A 19,797-nucleotide genomic window follows, 5' to 3' on the forward strand; every position below is an offset into this window, starting at 1 on the left:
GTTAAAAAGCCAAGTGTTGATGGAAATGTCAGCAGTGGGAACACGTGCACATCACTGGGAGTGCAGGCTGGAAAGCACACTGACATCATCTAATAATGTCGGTGCTGAACATATCCTGTGCTCCTGCAATTCCATTTCTAAGATTTACCCTCCAGGAAAGTCCAGCAATGCGCACAGAAGTTGTGTACAAAAACATTCATAGGAGCATTGCTAAGGACCTCAAACCACCAAGCTAAAACCTACCCTAAATGTCTACTAACAGGAGAATGGATAAAGTTGTGCTTTATTTTTATGATGGATTATCAAATAAAAATGAATTAACTGTACCTACACACACTAACACAGATGAATGTCACAGGTGTAATTTTGAGCAAAAAAGATAAGTAGGAAAAAACTTTAAATGACCCTATTTACATAAAATTCAAAAACATGCAAAGTTATATATACTGTTTAAAGAATGAATCACATATGGAAAAGTGTGAAGAACAATAATTCAGAGGAGTGTTATTTCTGTGTGGGAGTAAGGTGGAGGCCCACAAGCATAGCTACTCTTTTTTAATATGATATATACTTCATGATTAAAAACATGACTTTAGAGGTCCTAAAGTTCATACTCCCTCTCCCTAATTGTAAATGGGAAGAAAACAGCAGTAACAATCACACACATTTATGTAGTCTTGGTACCTTCGCTATGGCTACTGACCATAACCAAGTTGTTGATATTGTCTGTGTTGTTTCAGTTTCCACAGTGAAGACAATAGTAATAAATAGTAGTGAAGTGCGGATAATAGTAACACTTTCATAAAATGATTGTTAGATAACAGAGCACACGGGAAATGCTCCGCAAAAGGGCCTGGCACCCAGAAGAAGGCAGATGTCTATTATTTTGCTCACATCATGCATCAGCTTGGAGTGTTCCTCTCTATCTACTATCTACTGAATGGGGCTCATCCAAGGGCTGCAGACCTTCCCTTTTATGCGAGCTGATTTCTCCCTCTTTTAAATACTTAGACCTCCTGTTGTCTGAACCATTTATGAGGCATTTATCATGTATTTAAAAGATAAGAGATTTATATGAGTGGAAGCGAAATCAGAGTATCCCATGTATTTATTTATTTATTCATTCATCCTTTATGAGGCATTTATCAGGTATTTATTCTTTTATTCATCCAGCATCTCATGGGCTAGGTACTTGGGAACATAGAAGTGACTAAAACAAATACAGTCACGACATCCAGGATCCTGTGGCCTGGGGAGGGAGACAGACATTCAACAAATGAGCAGGCATATAATTATTTAATCCAGCTGTTGCTAAGTGCTATCAAGACGAATGTGGGATGCACTGAGAACTTGTCACAGAGGAAGCTCACTAGCCTGCAGAGTCAAGAAAGATTTTGAGGAAATGACGTTCAAGTTGAGACTTAAAGGATACAGTGTTTCTATTGTCACCTTACTGCTGCTGCTAAGTTGCGTCAGTCGTATCCGACTCTGTGTGACCCCATAGACGGAAGCCCACCAGGCTCCTCTGTCCCTGGGATTCTCCAGGCAAGAACACTGGAGTGGGTTGCCATTTCCTTCTCCAATGCATGAAAGTGAAAAGTGAAAGTGAAGTTGCTCAGTCATGTCCAACTGTTAGCGACCCCGTGGACTGTAGCCTACGAGGCTCCTCCATCCATGGGATTTCCCAGGCAAGAGTACTGGAGTGGGGTGCCACTGCCTTCTCCGATTGTCATCACAGACAATAAATATTTGTTTAGGATCTATAGCCTGGGTGGAATGTCTATGCACATGTACTTACAGAAAAAAAACAGCTGCAGGAGGTACCACGCTTTAAGTACCAAATGAACAGAATGTACCTTATACAGATATTTGGAATCCCCAAGGGTTAGACACCGTCTTAGAAACATTTACATAAAATGAGATTTGAGCAGGGCCTTAACTGGAGAGGTAGAAAACTAAGACAAGGGAGGGAGAAAACAGGCATTCCTGATAGGGGAAAATATAATATATGGGCAGAGCTAGGAAAAGGCAGGACAGATTTAGACAGGTTGCCTGAATTAAGGAGTGACGTAGGAGGTAATTAAAGACAAAGGGTTGGGTCATAGAGGGGCTTCCTTTATCTTACATGGAATTTTCTTCCTTTTTTGAAGGAATGACTTTCTTAAAGACTCTCAAAAAAAGCCTTGGACCCCTCTTTATTGAAAAATAAAAAGGAAAAGAAGGATATTGTATTCATAAAGCTGCATACAATTTCAGGGGTTCACCACAATCCCCCTGAACCCCCATTTAGCAATCCCTGCTATAAGCAGGTAGCACTGAAAGGATGTGAGTAAAGGAAAGGTGGCATATTTCAAACTGTTTAGAAGCCTTCACTTGCCTGAGGGTTGGCAGTGAGGTCAACTGAGAAACTTGCAGGACAGTGCAAGCTGAGCTCACACAGCCCTAAACTAACTCTAGGCATTCATTAATAAAGTAAACTAGTATTTAGTGAGAGCTCACTCTGGGACAGGCCTGGTGCTCAGTGTTAATGAAGAAGATCAGATCACTGCTCTCAAGGAGCTCCAAGCTAGACAGGATAAGAAAGGTAAGCAGTCACAGATGTGGAGGGAATCAGAGCAGCAACAGATTGCCTTACCCAAAATTTATATAGCCCGTTCCGCAGAGAATCAAGTCAACATCTTTAATATCATGTTCAAGGCACTTCACAAAGTAGCCATACCTCACCTTTCTGCTGTCATTTCCACTTAGGTCCCAACAACAGCTTCTGTCAACACACACCTGCATCCCGCAGGTCGACCACACTAGACTCTTTGACTGTCTTCTGAGACTGTTTTGCCTTTTCCTGCCTCCGTTCTGTCACTACCTTCCTCCCACCAGCTGTGCCTGGTCAAGTGCCTACCTATTACCCATGGCTTTCCTGGTAGCTCAGATGCTAAAGAATCTGCCTGCAATGCAGGAAACCCCGCTTCGAACCCTGAGTTGGGAAGATCCCCTGGAAAAGGAAATGGCAACCCACTCCAGTATTCTTGCCTGGGAAATCCCATGAACAGAGGAGCCTGGCAGGCTACATTCCATAGGGTTGCAAAGAGTTGGGAATGACTTAGAGACAAAACAACAACAAGGCCCAGCTGAGGTGTTGCCTTTGTGGCATCTCCCTATTCATTCTGCCCTAAGTTAACTGTGTGTGCCTCAGTCTCCTCCAATACTCACTAAGCTGGAGCAGGTAGGGTGTCCTCCTTCGACCTCATGCTGGGATGGGCCCAGTTTCCTGTACTGACAGGTGCTCAGTATACACACTGAACCCAAAGGCAACTGCCTGGGGAGAGAACAAGGCCAAGGGAGAGTTGGGAGCCATCAGCCAAGCCTTAGTGGTTGGAATCAGAAAAGGTAACTTCCTGTTCACTTACTCCTGGAAGAATTCACCCTGTGGGGAGGGCGGAAGGTCATCCCAGGCACACACCATGCACTTAGTAAATATAGGTTTAAAAATACAGGACATTCATATCCAGGTAACTCAGATCACCTATTTATGATAACTATTTATAATGAGAGCTTGGGGCTTCCCAGGTGGCACTAGTGGTAAAGCACCCGCCTGTCAATGGAGGAGACTTAAGAGACTAAGGTTTGATCCCTGCGTTGGGAAGATTCCACGGAGGAGGCATGGCAACCCACTCCAGTAAGTATTCTTGTCTGGAGAATCCCCATGGGCAGAGGGTCTGGCGGGCTACAGCCCATGGGATCTCAAAGGGTCGGATACTACTGAAGCGACTTAGCACGCAGGCAACTCAGATCACCCTATTTATAATGATATCAGTTCCCACAAGCTGAGGATAAAGTCTGCTCTCACAATGACCAGTTTTGGATGCGGACTTCCACACTCTGCTGCTGCTGCTGCTAAGTCGTTTCAGTCGTGTCCGACTCTGTGCGACCCCATAGAGAGCAGCCCACCAGGCTCCCCGGTCCCTGGGATTCTCCAGGCAAGAACACTGGAGTGGTTTGCCATTTCCTTCTCCAATGGATGAAAGTGAAAAGTGAAAGTGGATTATAACTGTTGTTTAATTATTAAGAAAAGAGCTTACTTGTAAAGGCCAAACAGTTATACAACTTAGTCATCCTTGGAAGTCTTATAGTGAAAGTGAAGTCGCTCAGTTGTGTCCAACTCTTTGCGACCCGTGGACTGTAGCCCACCAAGCTCCTCCGTCCATGGGATTCTCCAGGCAAGAATACTGGAGTGGGTTGCCATTTCCTTCTCCAGGAGATCTCCCATTTCCTTCTCCAGGAGATCTTCCTGACCCAGGGATCAAACCCAGGTCTCCCACATTGCAGGCAGACGCTTTAACCTCTGCGCCACCAGGGAAGTCTTATAGAGTCACTCAAATAGCTCTTGTTTTTAATACTTTAACAAGTGCGGGTGAAACGTCATTGAGCCATCACCTCACCTTTGTTTGGACTATCAAATACTCAGGACGGTGCCAAGGACGACTGAATTTTTTGGCTCGACCACAGTCGCAACAGGATGGGTGCACATTTCGCTCTTTCGGGTACGAGGGGATGCGGGTGCCTTTCCAGGCCAGCTGCGTGAAAGGAAGAAGCCATGCCTGACCGAGGTGCGTTAGGCAGACCACCCACTAGGGCGGTGCCAAGTCCCAGCCAGGGCCGCATCTCCTCAACTTTACTGAAGACGCGGTGGGGCTTCCTCCTGGCCCGCTAGTCTGCGCGGTGCTCTGCTCTCCAGCCTAGGCTGGCAGCCCAACGCAGGTGCGCAGCGCTCTTTACGCGCTGTCTTCCCGCCCGGTATCCGGCCCGCCACCTCCGGGCCCCGCCCGCACCGCCCTGGGACCCACGACGGGCTGATGCGATTGGCCGAGGGCGGCGGGGGCGGGCCCGGGGCGCCCCGGGAGGCTGGGGGTTGGGGGCAAAGGCGGTGGAGGGGCTGACCTGGCGCACCCGGAGGGCTGGGTGCCGCGTGCCCCCGAAGACCCGACTGAAGCGCCGGGGCCGGCTCAGGATGAGGACGCGCTGGGCAACCCCTCGCCGTGCGGCAGAGCTGCTCATGCTGCTCCTCCCGGGCTTCGGGCTGGTGGAGCCCTCTGGCCACTCAGGTAACCGCGGGCGCGTCCGCCGGCCGCCTGGCCGGCTAGGTACCTCGACGCCGCCCGGTCGGCCGACTGTTCTTGATTCGGGTTCGGGCTGCGTGCCGGGGTCCTGTCACCTCTGCTGGACAAGTGAGCGGAAGGGAGGTGCGGGGAGAAGGCGCTCCGTTACCTTCCGGAGTCCTGGAGGAGCACGGAGTGGGACGAGGAGGCGCAGGGCTTTTCTCGTGCGGAGGGCCTGGAGTCCACCGTAGGGGAGGCACCCAGAGTGTCTTTTCTGAACGAGTCTCCCGCGCCTTCCTCGTCCTTTCCTCTGAAATCTTGCTTCGCTAGGGTTTAGGGCTTCTCAACAGCCCCCTCACCCACCCACCCACCCACCCACCTCACGCCGCATCCCGCCGTCTCGGTCCTCCTTCGCCCCTTGGTCACCTTGGCCACTCAGTGTCAAGAGGAGCTTTCCACCCACAGCGCCAGAATGAAACAGCGATTCTCTAACTTCAGTCTGTTCCTGGTGCCCGTCAAAAAGCCCTGTCTTCTACAATGACTATGGCCAAGACTCTGATATGATGCCCTCCCCCCATGCCTCCAGCAGCGACTCTTTCTTCTAATTGGCTTATCCAGCTCCAAACGTTTACCCCAACCCCCACCCCAGAGGTCGAAGTTCCCGCAGTGGAGCCCAGGTTGCTTGCCCAGAGACCTCTTGCCTCTCTCTTACTTGAGAAGCAGGACGAGGAGCAGACACCCTTCGCTGATGCTCTGAGTAGTGCCTGCCCACCCCTTGGCAGCACCCGGAGTTTGCTTTTAATCTCTTTCTGCCTTGGCAAAGGTGTACTGAGGACTTTGTTTCTTAGTCTGGGTGCTTCACAGACAATTAGTGAGCTGTCCCCACCTACCACTTCTGTCAACATGTCAGAATGAGGAAGTAAAAGATGGTCAAGGGAGTTTTTGAAAAACTGCGGTTTGCTTATGGTATTTACTTTCTTTGCAGTTAAACTGAGTTACTGTCTGATGGTTGAGATCATGAGTAGCATCATCTTATGTCAAGAACTTTATCGCTGACCTTGTTTTGATTCACCCTTCTGCATTCTTCTTTGATCCCCCCATATTGGAAACTCCCAAAAGGCCCTTATTGCTGTGAGAATTCTGTTCTGCCTGCCCCGATAATCCAGGGAGAAAATTATCATGGCAGCAGCTAACTGTGATGGAAACACACTAGCCTTTCAATCACTAAACTTGGCTTCCATGTGCATTTGCTTTATTTTATCTCTTTTGTCTCCCCCATAGAACTCAAGATTTTCTTAATTTCTGCAATCTCTGCAATTCCTGGCCTCTCTCATCAACCAAGAGCAAAGAGCTCGAACTTAATGCCGTTCTTCTTGCAGGAGGTCCTCAAAGGTGTTTGTTTTCCTGCATCCTTCCCCACCTTGAGCACCTGCTCTGGTCAGACTTGTGGCCCTATTGAGGGAAGCGCTGGAATTTTGAAATCTCAGCCATTTGGGTAGCTTGTTTGGCACTGTGTCAGCTTCATGATGCTGGTGATGGTGTGTGCTTCATCACATGTGTGCAGCTAGGTTTGTGCAGGCGGTCTCCAATACTCAGATGCAGGGGAAGTACTTCTGTGTCCTTGGGAGGATGCCAATTGCTTAGTTAGCTTTTTTGCCTCCTTGGAGGGCTAGCAGCTTGAAGTACATTAATTCTTCAGAGACTCCTGAGGTTTTCATCAGCCCACACCACCCAATCTGAACTCCATGACTTTCTGACTCCTAGTACATTGCTCTGGACCCAACCATCACTTTAGGACTGTTTTTGAACTGGCAAATCCAGACTTCTGGGTCTCTCCTAGTGTACACTCTGCACATATAGTAGCAGTTCCACAAAATGCTTAACAGTGTGGGCTCAGGAAGTTCCCGTGAAACTAAAAAAGTTGCAATCTTCATCCGTCTTGCCTTCCAAAACCATCTCCTCTCCATATGTCTGTGGGTTACAAAATGTTGAGGCCCAGTTTTTCTTTGGAATGTGCAAAGCTCTTTGGTTTGGGTCCTGTAACACAGGAGTTACTTAACAATCAGACAATAAGAAAGAGCTTTCCTGTGATGGTCTAAAAATTCATTTTCAATTTATGATAATGCTACATAGCTATTTCCTCTTAAACATCAGTAGAATGTTTATATAAAATGAAACATTTAAAAAAGTGCTCTAGGGATGGTGAGGTGATGAGTCTTCTTTTCATGAACCTCTGTCTTTTAGACTTGTCTCAATGTTGTATTTGTAGGTAAATATTAAAATTCCCTTTAGGGCCAGTATAAAGTGAATAAGATGCAATATATGGCTATCAGTAAAGAATCTGTTTTATAAATTGCTCTGTAATCACCATTTCAAAGTATAATACATTTCTGATGTATTTCATAGACCCTTATTTAACAAATTTTTAAAATTATTTTCACATTTTTCAGACCTCCCCTACCCCAACCTACTTTCCCAATAGGGTCACAAGACTGGAGCGGAGTGAACAGCTTCTTTGTAAGGGTAAAGAAAGATATGAGGAACTATCATGAGACTACAAGACTCTCCCTAGGTTATATATTATGTATGAATGCTTGTACATTATATATGAAGACTAATGACAAGTTTCCTTAAATCATATCAATAATTAATGTATTAGCTAAGTGATCACTATTGGTGTCAAGCATTGATATTACATACTTGTAATATGTAATATTATGTAATATTCTAAATCTAGATTTAGAATGAGACAAGTATCTACAATCATAGATGTTAGAAGCTTGGAAACTCCTTTTCAACATAGCTACTCCACACCTCTCCTATAGTCTTTCAGAATTTCTACAACCTTGTTAAGTCCATGGGTGTCCTAGAAGTTAAACGTATATTAAATGAAAGTGAAAGCATTAGTCACTCAGTCATGTCTGACTCATGGAACCCTCTCCTGTAGTCCATGGAATTCTCCAGGCACGAATACTGGAGTGGGGAGCCATTCCCTTCTCCAGGGAATCTTCCCTACCCAGGGATTGAACCTGGATCTCCTACATTGCAGGTGGATTCTTTACTGTTTGAGTTACCAGGGAAGCAAATGGGAAAGGGTAAATTTTTGTTCTCTTCCAGAGTACTTATAAGGCAGCACTGTCACCTAAGTGCACATGCCCAATACAGATGGAATTCAAATGACCTAAAATGCTACTGGCATGATGTAATAAAGTTGTGGACATCTGTTCAGGAACAATATGCAGTGAACTTAGCAGAGCCCTGTAAAGCCTGCAAGGCTAGGAAAACTGAATTAGTGGAAGCATAGAGTGTTAGCACTGGAAGTAACTTAGATTTTTATACTCTACTGCTTTCATCTCACATTTGGAGATGAGAAGACCCTGAGGAGATTAACTGAATTCCCCAAGGTGTCCCAGCTAACCAGAAACAGAGGTAGATCTTCAGTCTAGGACCCCTAACTCCTTATTCTACTGCTCTCGCCACTGTTCTAAGCGCTGTAGCTAATCCATTAGATTCTGCAAAGGCAACTTGGAAAATCTTGGGTCAAAGAGCACAGAGCAAAGTGTCCAGGAAGGAGAGCAGGGAGATTACAGAGCAGGAGAGGGGAAGATCCAGCAGGGGTGCACTGCCCACTCTCCCGCAGAAGCCGACTCCTTTGTTTCTGCTAAGTACCTAATACTTTGGAGCACAAGAGAGGTGAGAGGGAATAGGTTGGCAAAGAGTTATATCATAGTCTGATAATCTTCTGAGATAATATGTTTTCCTTTTTTTTTTTTTTTTGGCTAACCGTCTGCCCAAATTGTGTTCATAAGGTAGGGAACAGCAGAGTGATGTCAAAGAAGAATGAGGGATGGAAGCTGCTATTCAAACAGATCTAACTGCAACCCTAGGCAGTATTTTAAAATAGCAACTTGAAAGTGGAAATAGCTTAAGGTTTTAAACGATTTTGTTCTTGCTGTTCCTGTTATTTCTCTTGGTGCTGCTACTGCTATTTAAAACAAGCAAAAATTCTGTCCAGAGTTCAAACTGGAATTGAACTTAATCATATAGGTGTTATTTGCATAGTGAAATTTCCCCTCCAGTCCTTAGTATAAGAATTTTTAACTCTGCAAGCCTATGAAGTATTATTAGAAAAGGTGTTTAGTGTCAGTAAAACCACTGAATGTGACGTTGGCATCAAAATGAAAGTACCTTTTGGGAACTAAAATTTTACAGCTCCTTCTCCAGAACCCTTGGGTTCATTGACAAAGATTGCTTACATTTGTCTAAACTGCTTCAGGTCATCAACATGTTCTGTGCTATCGCTTCACAAAATGTTCCTTTGTAAAAGCACTGACCAAATTGTACTATTGTAATTTGCTATAACAGATGTGAATCTTGCTCTACAGACTCAGTCCTGTGGCCACTGCTGAGTTTTCCAAATTTAATCAGACACATTAATGTCATGTAATAATTACCTTGCTGAAGTAGCCGAAGTGCAAGCAGGACAGAATTGTGTCCTGAAAAAGCTCAGGATATTTTTCATTGTCTACAGGCCACTTATCTAAAGAAGCTCTAAGGAGCTTCTTTATCTCATTAAATAAGGAGGAGGTCTCACTGAATGACAATAACAAATATGTGTACTATTCTAAGTGTTTTACATGTATGAGCTCCTTTTATCCTTACATCCACCCTGTGAAGTACTGTTTTACAAAGGAGAAAGCTGATGCACAGCAGGTAAATGACACCCTGATCACACGGTCAATAATAGCAGAGCAAACTATTAATATAAAGCCAAGCAAACTGGCCCCAGAGCCCACGCTCTTAATCCTACACTGAACTGCCTCTCTGGCCACCACTGTCCTCCAACCTTGTGTAGAACGTTACAGTTTATACAGCTGGGAGGATGTTAACAGTCTGGGGGTGCTCAGACTCACTCTCCTTAGCAAGCAGGGCCAAGGCACATCGGCCACATAATTCAGAATCCTGAAATGTCTTTTCTGCTTGTCTTGTCTCAGGTAATGATCCATTCACCATCGTCAATGAAAACACAGGCAAGTGCATCACGCCGCTGAACGACTGGATAGTGGTAAAGGACTGCGACGAAACCAAGGACATGTTGTGGAAGTGGGTGTCCCAGCATCGGCTCTTTCATTTGCAGTCCCAGAAGTGTCTTGGCCTAGATATTACCAAACCCACAGATTCCTTGAGAATGTTCAGCTGCGACTCCAATGCCATGCTGTGGTGGAAATGTGAGCATCACTCTCTCTACGGGGCTGCCCAGTACCAGTTGGCTCTGAGGGATGGACACGCCATAGCAAGTACAAATTCATCAGATGTCTGGAAGAAAGGAGGCTCAGAGGAAAACTTGTGTGCCCAGCCTTACCATGGTGAGTACTGGAGAGGGACTCTGACTTATTTGCTGTTGTATTTGGTGCAAGTGGCCTTGAACGTGTACCTCTGATCACACTTAGAGTCATACACTGGTGAGTCAAGTGAACTGGCCTCTAGTTCCAGGCACTGAGTAGTAACGTTGAGCTGCTTCTATGAGGTCAGTGCTGTTTGCCAACTTTCACAGGGAAGGGTAGGAGAAGTTAGGTGCCTTGTCAGAGGTCTCACAGCCATTCTGTGGCACCTGGGGGTTTGAAATCTCTCTGATGCCTGAGCATATGTACTTTCCATGATTATATCCTGAATTCCAGAGAAAAGAAAATGTTAGAGTAACTGGAAGTCCCCTACACAGGATAAAAGTCAAATAACCTAATAAGGTTGACTCCATTCTAAGTTAAAAAACAAGAAGAAAGAGGAAAAAAAAAAAAAGGAAATGAATTTTTTTCTTGTCTGCAGATTTGGATGTAATGGAAAAACTTTAAGAGTATTATGTGGCTTTATTTTTTATTTTGGCATGGCTATCACACTGTATTTATGATTCAGTATTATAAGAGTAGACTTTTTCCTCAGTTGCCTCCAAAATAAGTATATGAATACAAATCTTCCTCTACTTACAATGTTGTTTTGTCCCAATAAACCCATCATAAATTGAAAATATCATAAGTTGAAAATGCATTTAATACACTTGTAACGAATATCATAACTTAGCCTGGCCTGCCTTAAATGTGCTCAGAATGCTTACATTAGCCTACAGTTGAGAAAAGCCACCTAAAACAAAGCCTGGCCTATTTTATAGTCACATGTTGAATACCTCTTGTAGTTTATTGAATACGGTACTGAAAGTGAAAAACAGAATGGTTGTGTGTCAGTTGTTTACCCTCGTGACTGTGTGGCTGACTGGGAGCTGTGGCTGCCGCTGCCCAGCATCAGAGAGAGGACTGTACCATGTATTGCTAGCCCAGGAAAAGATCAAAATTCAAAGTACAGTTTCACTGACTAGGTATCACTTTCATACCATCACAAAGTCAAAAAGTTGTATGTCATACCATCGTATGTCTGGAACTGCCTGCTTTGCCTTTGGGGGCACTGATCATGAACTTTGAGTCTAGAGACTTGGTTATAATGAATTTTTGAGTTTAAAAGGAAGTAGATTTATCTTTTAAACCTCCAAATGTAAATTAGCTCTCACACAAGCAAATCTTTCCCCATTATGTTGCTCTAAATTATATCAAATGTTGAATGTATGAGTATCTATATACATTTGTATATGTTTCATTATATTATCTTTGTCTTACTTATCTCATGTGTACTCTTCTTTGTAAATTTACATAGCTTTACAGAGATTTTTTCCTCTTCTTTTAAGCTAAATTTGGCCTCCCATCTTTTTTGTACCTGAACAGGTTTTTCTCCTGGAGAAACCACTCTTTCCATTTCCTAGTGAGGGTGCAGCAGCTTCCGAGATGTCAGGTTCTGCTGTTATGGGAAGTGTCAGAGAATCAGAGATGGGGTTTTCCTTTTCTTCAGTCCTCAACCCTTGAGTAGTTGAAAAGTCTGCTTCTGCTAGCCACCTTTCTCCTAACCTTAAAAAGCAATTGCTTTTTGGATACCACTTTAAGAATGGCAAGCTTAAATTTTGTGCTATAAAGCCTTTCTCTCACTTGGCAGCCAAGAGAAAACATGGAACCATGCGAATTGCCTTTTGAACTTGATTTAACTTGTTTCATTATATTTGTTCAAAGATCAGAAACAATAATTTTCTTGGCTGGGCTCCGTCTGTCTTCTGCTCCTAACTGAGGGACATAGTTGTAATTATAAATTCCCTCAGTCCCCCAAATGCCTTTATTTCAATATAACTAGTTTTCTTTATAATCCTATGTGTTTTATTTTACACATTTATGTTTTTCTGAGAAGGGGCTCACACGTTTCACACGGCTGCCGAAGTTATCAGTGGCGCAAAAAAGATTAAAAACCCACCTAGGGCATCACCCCAGAGAAAGCTGAACAGTGCTCACCAGCAAGAGCCCACAGGCTGTATTTGACCTTACCAAATACAGTATTTTAAACACTAAATATCCAACTAAGAAACAAGACAAGATGCATGTAGTCCTGACTTATCAGCATATATCTTGAGTTTTCACTTGCACTGACACCAGAGCCAAACTTGCCTCTTCTCCATTCCTCTCCAGGTGACGGGTACCATCCAAGTTGCACGTCAGAAATCTACAAGTCACCCTAGAGTTCCTCTGCTCTTCTCTGCCACCATTCAAAAGTAGTCAGATATTAAGTCCTGGCAATTTTACTCTTTTAAAATTTTGTAGTCCCTTCTTGTTCTTGGGTTGGAGAGTGATGTCTTAAGTTAAAGACTTTCTCTAGATATGCTCTCTCAAACTTCTCATATTGGACCCCGCCCCCTCCTTCTTATCTAATTGTACAGAATAAGAAAGATAAGATACCAGAGTCCAACAAAGTGAAGTTCAAGGTAACCCAGCTTGTTACGGCAAAAACCAGGATGACATTCCCCAGATATAGCTTCTTTACTTTTCGCTTGGCTTCTGCTATATAATTTTTTTTACTTCTAATATAAAAACATTTATCTGTCATTGTGTTCTGGGTTGCCTCTCTCCTCACCCCCATCCTGTGTGAGCCATGCTCCTCTCAGAAAAAATTTTCACTGTATAAATTTGATGAATTAATTGATCTTGACTGGCATCCACATATGCATTTATATCATTAAGATATCTTGGCCTCACACTAGCACCCCTCAAGTTTTGAATGTTTGGTGAATCACGCAGAGGAAGTAGACTTTCAGTGGTGGGTGGGGAACCTGTAAAAGTGTCTGAATTCTAAGCAACTTAGAAGTCTGCCAAGCTCTTTAAATATTGAAGCTGTTTTTTTCTTTTGCTACCAAAGAGGTTAATGTTAATTTTCTATGTAAGCATCTCATCTCATAGATGTGTGCCTATTGCAGAGTAAGATGTGGTTTTAAGGCTGCCAACATCGGAAATTCATACATTCAAAGGGTATCTTAGGAAAGCCTGTCTCTCTGGGGAGATCCTTGGGAGTTAAGGGGTCCAATAACATCAAAGAATGTGTAAGAATAAAAGTCTTAGTGAATAATTAGCATAATTTAGCTGCTGCTGTTGTGGTTGTTATATGCTTATCATTCTTCAAAATGTATTGTGAACAGGAGAGCTTTTTAATTGAAGCCCAGCTTTGAGCTATGACACTAACTTGAAGCCTGAGAAGGCAGCCACTGATATCACACGTTGTCCTTATATGTCAAGGACTCAAGGAGAGAGCCAGTTTCGATCCCTGTCACAGCTGAATGACTGAATGTTTCACTTAACGACTCTGCAAAAACGGGGATTTCACAGATAAGTGTAATACTTGCCCCACTGATCTTGTGGGCTTATGGGAAAGAGCAAGTGAAAGCATTTTTACAAGTCTTACTAAAAAAAAAAACCCTCATGATTCTACAAATCATAGTCATTGTGCTCACGGACTCTCCTTTTAAGTGCTGTGATATAGGAAGAGAAATCAGTCATGTGCTATTGGGAGTTTTGTTATGGTTAAAAATAAAAGGTAGATAATAAGTAGAATCCTTATAAAATATAAGGTCAAATTGCTCTTTAACCAAAGTATACCGTTCAAAACCATTTATATGTCAGAGGAAAACAAAACCAAAATCCTTAAAAGATTGTTTGCAAGTAAAAACATCTACATTATTTTCCTGTACTGCTGAATACATTCTAAACTGTTAAGCCTCACATTTCAGTTAAACAAGCAATTGAGAATAATAAGGAATGTGGAATCAAATTCTATCTTAAACACCTTTTTAAGCAAATCTATGAGACATTTTGAGGGACCCAACTTGCATGGTAAATGATGATAAAATCTGATTATTATCCTCTACATATAATAGTCATTATTTGATCTGATAACAACCATGGTTTTAAACAAATTATGGAAAAGGGGACCGAAATAGTTATAGGGTTAGCTGTTCTATAAGACACCTCTCTAAAGGAACTGTTACCAACATAAGTATTTAGCACTTCTTCTGGCATTTCCATGTATATTTGAGGTTGGAATTGTTCTTCAGTTTCTCTCCATGTACCAGGGAAAATTTGTTGACAGGAAAGGCTAGTTCTGCTACCTTGCTGGCCACCAGCTGGTTCCGTGACTGCCCTGCTGACTCTGGTTCTTCTTTCATAACCTGAATTACCACGTCCTATCCCTCTCCAAGAGACTGCTGAGAAACTCAGCAGCCTTTTCTCCTACTTCCTCAAAACTCTCAGCTTTGATTCTACCACCAGTCTGTAACAGTGGAGCTATTTGTGCATCTCTCTAACTCCACAGTTGGTTTCAAAGCCCACACCCAGCCTCAGTGATTCCAAAATATTTTGTTGGCCTCACTCTTACTAAAGAAAATAGAATTTAGGTTTCCTCTCAAGCAGACACCCCTTTTGGTGACTTTCTTTGCCATCCAGAGGAGTCAGTTTATCCTTACATGATAAAGCCAGGATCTTTTAGCTCCTCATCACATCACAATAAATGAAGCTTTACCTGATCATCTCACTGAATCTCATGAACAACGCTATGAGCCGATATCATTATTCCTAATTTTCAAATGCAGAAACGGAGACTGATAGAGGTTGGAGAGCTTGCCCACAGCCACACAGTTGGAATTGCCACATGGTGCAGCCCGCCTAGATACTGGGTTCTCATAAGTATGAAAACATCTTTCAAAACGGTTTTAGAAGGCAGTTAGCTAAAGCTGAGTATCTAGTTTTTAACTCTTCTTTCCTCTACTTTCTCCCCAACCCACAGAGATCTATACTAGAGATGGGAACTCTTTTGGGAGACCTTGTGAATTTCCCTTCTTAGTTAATGGGACCTGGCATCATGAGTGCATTTTTGATGGAGATCGCAGTGGGCCATGGTGTGCAACCACCTTAAATTACGAATATGATCAGCAGTGGGGCATCTGCTTACAACCAGGTATGTATGGGCTGGTGAACTTTGTAGGTGGAAAGAAAAGGATACTGTTCCTATGTGGCAAAGGGGAAAGGGAAGAGTCCCATGATTACTCAAAAATGACAGCAACAGATATCCTAGAGAAGGAGTGTATATTTGAGGGAAGACAGGGAAGTCGTGTGTAGCTAAGAACTTACTTTTAGAAGTGAGCCAGGAAGAGAACCAAGACAGGATGCTGTCACTGAAGGCAGATGATGAGGAAGTCTGCTGTACCACAGATACTTCAGGAAGAGGACCAGGCTACTTCCTGGCTATTGCCAGGAGCAGTCAGGAAAATTGCTAGTGGCCTTAATAGAACAGTTTCAAAATTAAGAACTATTTTTTAATGGCCAATAAGTTAAAAGCATCAACAGTAAATAGAAAGGAAAAAGCTCCAGTAATAGTAATGGTTATTACTTATAGCAGCAATAGTTATCTCTTGGCCCTGCCAAATATCAGGTGCTATTCTAAGTACTCAACCTTTATTAACTCATTTACTCTATACACAGTTTTGTAAGGTAGGTTCTATTATTTATCCTCATTTTGTTGTTGTTGTTTAGTTGCTAAGTCCTGTCAGACTCTTTTGTGACCCCATAGATTGTAGCCCTCCAGGCTCCTCTGTTCATGGGATTTCCCAGGAAAGAATACTGGAGTAGGTTGCTTTTCCTTCTCCAGTTGATATTCCTGACCCAGGGATGGAACTTGGCTCTCCTGCATTGGCAGGTGGATTCTTTACCACCAAGACATCTGGGAAGCCCATGTACCCATATTACAGATGAGCAAAGCGAGGCACTGGAGAGTTAAATCAATTGCCTAAGGTTACATAGATAATAAATTTCAGAGCTAGGATTCAGATTCAGCTCTGGAGCCCTTGCCTCAAACAACTACATTATCCTGCCTTATTCAGTAGCGAGTCTGATGAAATTAGTAATGCTGATCTCTCTTTAAGAGAAGCTGAGCTTCAAAATGTAGAGTCCTAAGCAACTTGAAGAGATTATGTCAAGCCAATCATTCTCAAACTTCAGGTTGCAACAGAATTATTTGGAGAGTTTGTTACAATACAGATTTGTGGGGCCAACCTCCAGAAATTGTAATTTGGTAGATTTTGGATGGTATCCAAAACTTTGCAGTTTAGTGAGTTCCCAGATGATGCTGATGATGGTCTGGGGATCGCACTTTAAGAATTACTTTTCTAGGTAGAGGCAAAGGCTTTTCAACACTTACAACTTATTGAAAGATAAAAAGCCAACATTTATTCCACCTGTAATTGATGACAAGCTGGGTTCGGTCAACCAGCCACCAATTTTATTTCAGTCTTACCATAGTCTGGATCATGGGCTCCCCATTGCAGCAGTAAAGAATCCGTCTGCAATGCAGGAGCCATAGGAGACACAGGTTCGATCCCTGGGTCAGAAAGATCCCTTAGAGGAGGGCACCCATTCCAGTATTCTTGTCTGGAGAATCTTGGACAGAGGGGCCTGGTGGTATACAGTTCTTAGGGTTGCAAAGAGTTGGATGTGACTGAAGCGACTTAGCCTAGCACAAAGTCTGGATCAGAAACTTTAGGGATTGTGGAGAGGCTTAGACGTTATTCAGAGCAAACCCTCATTTCTCAGGTGAGGAGCAGCAGACCTAGATTGATGAAATAGCCTGTCAGTGTCAGACGTATTTGTGTGGAGCCTGGTAGATCTCCCAGGATTCTGACCTTCATTTCCCAGTGTGTTCCACCTTGTTCCACCTTGTTCATTCCCCATCCCATTCCACCTTGCTGCCTTGACTGACGTGTGTCTTGGTGCCTTTAGCCTACTTTGGAGGAAAGCAGGGGTTATCAGTGCATTCATGTGCCTCCCTTTCTACAGAAGTGAGATTGTGAGTTTCTTAAATCTGAGGACTGCTAAACCATAGAGATTGTATTTTACAGCAAATAATACATCACCGTCCTGCTGAAATCTTCCAGATTTACAAGTGTTTTGCCTTAGTGATAAAAAAAGAACCTTTAGGTAATGCACTTGCAAATCCACCTACTTTGTTTTTACCAAATGTCACAACCACCTCTGTTGTGGTTTAGGACATTCAGAAATGGCTGAAGAAGCAGTGTATGCCATTCGGAAAATCAACAACACCAGAGTTAGACAGCTGTACTCTGGTTATAGCTCTGCTGCTAATGTCCCTAGATCCTTGTTCCTATCTGTGAAATGAAGACATTACACAAAAGGATCTCTAAGGGCCCTTCCCGCTTGAGGGTCCATAGGTTATGGGAGACCCTTTGGAAGATCCCACGTGAAGCCAGGGATACACTTAACGTAAGCTCTGTTGGTTTTTCCTTCTTGTTGGGAGCACATGGAGGCCCTGAGTATATTTTTGAACTAATTGTATCAAGACCTACATATCTGTCCTGGAAAGAGCTTGAAGGTTCTTCATCTGAAGTTATGCATGTTCTTGAGATATTTGTTGAAGAAAAACGATGTTCACAATGTACATGTATATTTATATATACATATATAGTCTTCCCAGGTGGCGCTAGTGGTAAGGAATCTGCCTGCCAATGCAGGAGACACGGGAGACATGGATTTGATCGCCGGGTTGGGACGATCCCCTGGAGGAGGAAGTGGCAACCTACTCCAGTATTCTTGCCTGGAAAATTACATGGGTAGAGGAGCCTGGTGGGCTACAGTCCATGGGGGTCACAAAGAGTCAGACATGACTGAGCACACACACACATGCACACATATGTACATACAGACATATAGTGCCTATATAATGTTAGTTCTGTAAGATTAGTCATATATTACATCATCTTTTAAAATATAAGGAGAAACTAGACTGAGTTTCGCAAATAAGGTATCACTGCGCGTTAAATCTTAGGCACTTAAGCATTGTCTAAACACACACACATGCAAACACGTTCAGTGGTTTCACTGCAGAACATGGGCAAACCCCTCTTTAGTCTGATACCATCTTCAAGTGAGCCGAGGGGTTGAACACAGGTGAATACTCCTGTTCTTAGGCAGAGGGTAGGCGTGGGCTAAAATGTGACATTATAACCAATGGGGTTATATAAAAGGAGAGTAGAAGCTAGAAGCAGCATGGAAGCTTTAACTAGTCTAAGTCATTTCCTGTCCTGTGAGTTTGGTTTTTTCATCTAACCAAAGAATCAAAATATTGTCTAGTACAACAATGACAGCCTCAATCTTAGCATATCTTAAGAGTATGCAAATTGGATGGCAGTATTTGTAAGTACTCTTAGTAATAGACAACATTATGCCCTTATTTTATGATCACTGACATATCTTTTTATCAACAGAAAGTGGCTGTGAAGATAATTGGGAAAAGAACGAGGAGATTGGAAGTTGCTACCAATTTAATATTCAGGCAACTCTTTCTTGGAAGGAAGCTTACGTTTCATGTCAGAATCAAGGAGCTGACTTACTGAGCATCAACAGTGCTGCTGAGTTAACTTATCTTAAAGGTAGGTTTAAAGAGAGGGGATATATGTATACCTATGGCTGATTCATGTTGAGCTTTGACAGAAAATAACAAAATTATATAAAGCTATTATCCTTCAATAAAAAAATTTTAAAAAAAGTAGGTTTAAGTTGCTTGTGGTGGAGCAAATTGCTGAGATGGTAAAGGTGCTGTCTTCTATTTTCATGTCTAGGTATGTTGCTTTCTTCTATATTTCTCTGTCTTTTCCTGGGATTTAACACCAAAGCCCCCAAGTGAAAAAATACTGAATATAATCCTATTCAGTCCATTGAAAGTGCATCTCATGATAAAGACCAAGAGAGGTAAATATTCAGAAAACAAGGTGAGGTAGCAAGATTAAACTGCTAACTGAAGCCTAAATGAAAGGATCTGAAAAAAGGTGAACATTAAACACTTTGAACATTGAACAGTAGAGAATTTGAGGAGAGTGGAGAAGATTGTTGAGTTGAAGTAGATCACCTCAGTAAAAAACTTCACATTTACATCCGTGGATTCAACCACCTGTAGATTTTATAGCTCTGTAGTATGTATTTAGTGAAAAGAGTCGGCATGTAAGTGGACCAGCATGGTTCAAACTCATGTTTTTCAGGGGGCAACTATAAATTAATCATCATTACAATGCCATAAGACAACTATTTTTATCCCCACTTACAGATTAGGAATCATTGTTTAGAAAGAGTACACCCAACATCCCAGAGCTATGAAGTATCAGAATTGGAATTTGAATTTCAACATATATATAACTCCAGAACCCTTACTTCTTTACTGTAGTACTTACTCCTCTTACATCCCTTTCTTTGTTTTCATCATTGAAAACCTACTGGACTTTTACATT

The 19,797-nt window shown here is 42.8% G+C and overlaps 1 protein-coding gene across 2 annotated transcripts in view; it reads left to right on the forward strand.

Moving 5' to 3' along the window:
• Positions 1-4,607: 4,607 nt before the first annotated feature.
• LOC105002404 (lymphocyte antigen 75) overlaps positions 4,608-19,797 on the forward strand; it is a 125,060-nt gene continuing 109,870 nt past the window's right edge. The window contains exons 1-4 of one of the 2 annotated variants that reach the window (XM_010858990.1): positions 4,608-5,102; positions 10,091-10,462; positions 15,291-15,461; positions 18,781-18,945. In XM_010858990.1, coding sequence (XP_010857292.1) covers positions 5,009-5,102; positions 10,091-10,462; positions 15,291-15,461; positions 18,781-18,945 — 802 coding nt within the window. In that variant the 5' untranslated portion in view covers positions 4,608-5,008. The remainder of the gene's footprint in view (positions 5,103-10,090; positions 10,463-15,290; positions 15,462-18,780; positions 18,946-19,797) is intronic. The other variant, XM_010858991.1, reaches the window with a different exon arrangement.

Source organism: Bison bison, unplaced genomic scaffold (assembly GCF_000754665.1).
Source record: "Bison bison bison isolate TAMUID 2011002044 unplaced genomic scaffold, Bison_UMD1.0 scf7180017864452, whole genome shotgun sequence".
Lineage (NCBI taxonomy): Eukaryota > Metazoa > Chordata > Mammalia > Artiodactyla > Bovidae > Bison > Bison bison.